This window comes from Arvicanthis niloticus, chromosome 30 (genome assembly GCF_011762505.2).
Source record: "Arvicanthis niloticus isolate mArvNil1 chromosome 30, mArvNil1.pat.X, whole genome shotgun sequence".
NCBI lineage: Eukaryota > Metazoa > Chordata > Mammalia > Rodentia > Muridae > Arvicanthis > Arvicanthis niloticus.
This window is the reverse complement of record NC_133438.1, coordinates 5,650,319-5,655,179: the sequence shown is the minus strand read 5'-3', so window position 1 is coordinate 5,655,179 and position 4,861 is coordinate 5,650,319. Positions and strand designations below refer to the sequence as shown.

The 4,861-nt window shown below is 45.9% G+C and overlaps 1 protein-coding gene across 1 annotated transcript in view; it reads right to left on the bottom strand.

Annotated features, from left to right (window-relative positions):
- The window catches only part of Rdh13 (retinol dehydrogenase 13), a 22,706-nt gene extending 20,050 nt beyond the window's left edge, over nucleotides 1-2,656 (bottom strand). The window contains exons 1-2 of the mRNA XM_076927716.1: nucleotides 2,465-2,656; nucleotides 1,235-1,353 (exon numbers count right to left, since the gene is read on the bottom strand). Of these exons, the coding sequence (XP_076783831.1) occupies nucleotides 1,235-1,353; nucleotides 2,465-2,529 (184 nt within the window). The 5' untranslated portion in view covers nucleotides 2,530-2,656. The remainder of the gene's footprint in view (nucleotides 1-1,234; nucleotides 1,354-2,464) is intronic.
- Nucleotides 2,657-4,861: the final 2,205 nt, after the last annotated feature.

Here is a 4,861-nt window from a genome sequence, read left to right as displayed (position 1 = left end):
CCTGCCTAGAATCCCCTAGTAAGGGGCTGGGTGTAGCTCAGTAGTAGACCACCTGCCTAGCAAACAAGAGGCCCTGGGTTCAATCCCCAACACACACACAAAATAGCAAATACCCACTCACTAATCAATACATAAAACAACTTCAGTCTATCCAGGCGATAGCACACTATTCAGCCATAAATGTAGTGACACACTGACACATGACATGGTGAATGGACCTTGAAACTACTACACTCAGTGAGTCAGACACAAAATTCATACATGCTTTCACTTATATACAATGTCCAGAATAGGTAAATCCACAAAAATCCACAAAGAGAGAAAAGACGCAGGTTTCCTGGTGCTAGGGGATGGAGGGGTGAGGGGAAGAGGGGAGTGCCATGAAACTATTCTAAAAACACGTGGAAAAAACGGAAACATTTGAAGGATATATGTAAATGTGCTACGGTCATTCTGAGAAATGCTACCAGATGCTGTCCTCTGTCCTCCACAAACATGTGCACGCATAAGCATGTGTACACCCCCCTCCTCCCATACACACAAAGCAAACATATCAAGATATACAAATACTGGGGCTGGCACACGCTTTTAATCCCAGCACTTGGGAGGCAGAGGCAGGCCGATTTCTGAGTTCGAGGCCAGCCTGGTCTACAGAGTGAGTTCCAGGACAGCCAGGGCTACACAGAGAAACCCTGTCTCGAAAAACCAAAAAAAAAAAAAAAAAAAAAAAAAGATATACAAATAGTGAGGCTGGCAATTGGCTCAACAGGTCACGGCACTTACTGCTAAGTCTGAGGACCAGGGTTCAACGCCTGGACCTACATAGTGGAAGGAGAAAAGCAGCTTCCATAGTTGTCTCTGAACTACACACACACACACACACAAACACATGGTGGCAGGCTTAAACCCACTCTAACCCAACATACACACACTACATAATAAAAATAGTTTCGCTTTTGGCTTTTTTTAAGAATGTGAACTAGCAAAATTATACAGTAGTCCTTTTTGTGTCTGCCTTTTTTCATTTAGCACAACATCCGGTAGAATCATCACACAGGAGCATGTCTGAATTCTTTTCCTTCTGAAAGCGTAGCAATATTCCACTGTATGGATGAGCCATATTCTGTTTGTCTGTAAATCAATGCTTCCGCCTTTGAGGTATTTTAAACAAGGCTGTCATACACAACAGTGTGCACAAAACTCTTCAAAACCCCAGAGCAAGTGGAGGTCTTACCTCTTTTAGCCAACTCCAAAGCAGTTTGTTTCCCGATGCCTGTGTTGGCTCCTGTCACAATAACAGTCTTCCCAGGTATGGTGGCCTTGCTGGGACAAGCCCCACCAGCGACATAGTCCCTGAAGGTGAGAAACAGCACAGTGTGGTCTGTCTGACTCATGCCTGGATTTATGAGCTGGGACAAACCACTCTTGTAAGCTCACATCCATCACCAAAGCAACAAAACACATGGAGTCCCTGTTATACGTTGGGACATCTCCAACAGGTAACAATCATTTATTTATATTTTTATAAAAACAAAAGACTGTAACCAGAAGTGGTGGTCCACGTTTGCAAGCCCAGAACTCGGGAGGCAATGGCAGGAATATCAGGAATTTGAGATCATCCTCAACTACAGAGCAAGCTCAAGGCCAGGCTAGGCTACATGTTATCTTGTCTATAGATGGATGGCACACAGACAGTCAGATAGATAGAATGCATGACCTTGGAAGGAGCATGTGTCAGAGGGGACCCAAGGGAGTTGAAGAACATGAGTGTGAAGTGGATATGTATATATCATGAAGCTGGAGAGATGTCTCAGCAGTAAGAGCACTGGTGCTCCTACAAAGGACCCAGAATCAGTTCCCAGCACCCCACATGGTGACTCACAATAACTCCAGTTCCACGGGATCTAACATCCTCTTCTAATCTCCGAAAGCATGGCGCACCTCATGTAAGCTGTTAGCAGCGACACACACACACACACACACACACACACACACACACACACACACACCCTTGGTCCCAGCACTCAGGAAGCAGAGGCAGGTGCAGCTCTGTGAATTCAAAATCAGCCTGGTCTATATAATGAGTTCCAGGCCAGTCAAGACTACATAGTGAGACACAGTCTGAAAAACGCAAGGAAGGAAAAAAGGAGGACGGGGGTTGGAGAGGAAAGGGAAGAAAGGAGGGAAGAGGAGGAAACAGGCGGGGGGGGGGGGAGAGGAAAGGGTGGAGGAGAAAAAGTAAAGAGTGGTCGGGAGACAAAAAGAGCACAAGCCCCACCCCTTCTCCCTAGGTGACCTTGGAAAGCTGACCCGCCCTCCTCCAGCTCGTCCCGGAAAGGCCGTACTAGTGGGTGAGATGGGAGAATCTGGACGAGGACGAAGGACAAGGGATACTTCTCTGGCCTTGTTCGGCATTCCCCTGCCGCAAGCCTACCACCAAGCGCGCAGAGACGCGCAGACTCACTTGAGCAGCACGGTGCCGCCGATCACGGTGCCCACTACGGACACCGGCAGCAGAAAGCGGTTCATCCCAGGCTTGGGAACAGGGTGTCAGTGGATCTGCACTCTAGGCCACTCCGCAGACGAATGCGCTACCCAGGAACCCACGTGCGCTAGCGTAGCGTGGAAGTGGAAGGACTCTACTACTAGACCCGGAGTTTGGGGCGGGGCCAATGTGGGGGCGGGGCTTTGGAAATCAGGCCCACGGCGCACTTAATGCTGGGAAACGTAGTTTCTAGAGATCGGGAGCGGCGGAGGTTGACAGGTATGTCAGCCACCAGATCAAATGTGGTCACACTTAACCAATCCAAAGGCGTCCTGAGAAGAAAAAGAAAGGAAAGGAAAGGAAAGGAAAGGAAAGGAAAGGAAAGGAAAGGAAAGGAAAGGAAAGGAAAGGAAAGGAAAGGAAAGGAAAGGAAAGGAAAGGAAAGGAAAACGCAAAAAGCAAAAAGCAAAAAGCAAAAAAAAGCAAAAAGCAAAAAGCAAAGCAGTGGTGGCAGATGCCTTTAATCCCAGCACTTGGGAGGCAGAGGCAGGCAGATTTCTGAGTTCAAGGCCAGCCTGGTCTACAGAGTGAGTTCCAGGACAGCCAGGGCTACACAGAGAAACCCTGTCTCAAAAAGCCAAAAAAAAGAAAGAAAGAAAGAAAGAAAGAAAGAAAGAAAGAAAGAAAGAAAGAAAGAAAGAAAGAAAGAAAGAAAGAAAGAAAAGAAGAAGAAGAAGAAGAGTGAAAAGAAAAGGGAAAGGGAAAGAAAAGAAAGGGGAAAGAAGTGGAAAGAAAAAGAAAAGAGAAAACTGGTAGCTGGGTGGTGGTGGTGCACGTGTTTAATCCCAGAATTATGGAAACAGGGGCAGGCAGATCCATGAATTTGAGGCCAGCCGGTCTACAGAGGGAGTTCTAGAATAGCCAGGTCCATGCAAAGAAATTCTATATGGGAGGAAGAAAATAAATAAATTAGATAGATAGATAGATAGATAGATAGATAGATAGATAGGAACCATTTCCAGACAGGGACCCCTGTAGAATGAACCATGAATTTTCTCCTCTAAATGATAGTTAATAAGAGTACTTTCTGCATAGGCCTTGTAGAGGAAGAAAGAAGGCTGGGGCCTGGACCCCTGGGTCTGAGGAAGGAGAGGAAAGTATAGATTCCTGAGTCTGAGGGAGAAGGGTAGGATCTGGACTCTAGTGTCTAAGAGAGGAAGTCTAGGGGGGGGTGGACTTTTGGGCCTGAGGGAGAAAGCTGGGACCTGGACCATTGGGTCTGAAGGAAAAGAAGGATACTGGCTTTAAAATAACAGTGAGATGGCTCATGGGGTAAAGGCACTTGTCACATGAGCTCTGCAGCTTCTGTTTGATTCCTAGAACATGATGGAAAGATAAAACCAACTCTCAAAAGTTGCCCTCTGACCTCCCACCATGGCATGTATGTGCCCACACACTTTATACCAAAAGAAAAGAATAGTATGTTTAAAACATACTGAAGCATTAGTGCCTAGAAGCAGGGGGAAGAAGGGCAGACAGACAGACAAGCACGCAAATGGAAGGAAGGAAAAGAAAAGAAATTAGAAAAAAAAAAAGCTATACACTATGGGCAAATGCATCCTGTAGCTAGAAAATTTCCCAGCACACTTGACATCTGATTTGTCTTCATGAAGGTGACAATGAGATAATATTTTTCAATTATCAGATTGGCACCATTGAAAATTATGATAAATATTTAGTGTTGGCGAGGACTGGGGGAAACTCCCTGTTGGTGGGAGTCAATTATCCAGTTTTCCTGAAAGTCTAGTCAGGCACCTGACACAGGATGACATTCCCTATGTAAGAAATTATGTTTAGGGGATGATTGGTCACTCCAAGAGAAAAAAGAGCAGCAGGCCTTAGTGTGTGCTTGTGAGTGCTCACTCACTGTGTGCTTGTGAGTGCTCACTCACTGTGTGCTTGTCAGTGCTCACTCACTGTGTGCTTGTCAGTGCTCACTCACTGTGTGCTTGTCAGTGCTCACTCACAGCTTCTTGCAACAATTACTTAGCATCTCTTGTGTTCCAGATACACTTGCTGAATTCAGTCCTTGCCCACACAGTTTCCCTGACAGAAACAGTAAAGGGTCATTCCCCCTGGAGCTGGAAAGGTAGTTCAGTGGTTAAGAGCACTTGCTGCTCCTGCAGAGGACCCAGGTTAAGTTCCCAGCACCCAACAACCATGTCTAACTCCAGTTTCAGCAGCTCAGACGCCCTCTTCTGACCTTCACGGGCACTGCACACAAATGACTCACAGACAATTCAAGCAGGTACAACACATAAGATAAATAAAAAATAAATTTAAAAAGATAAATAAAAATTTTAATTTTAAGTCGGG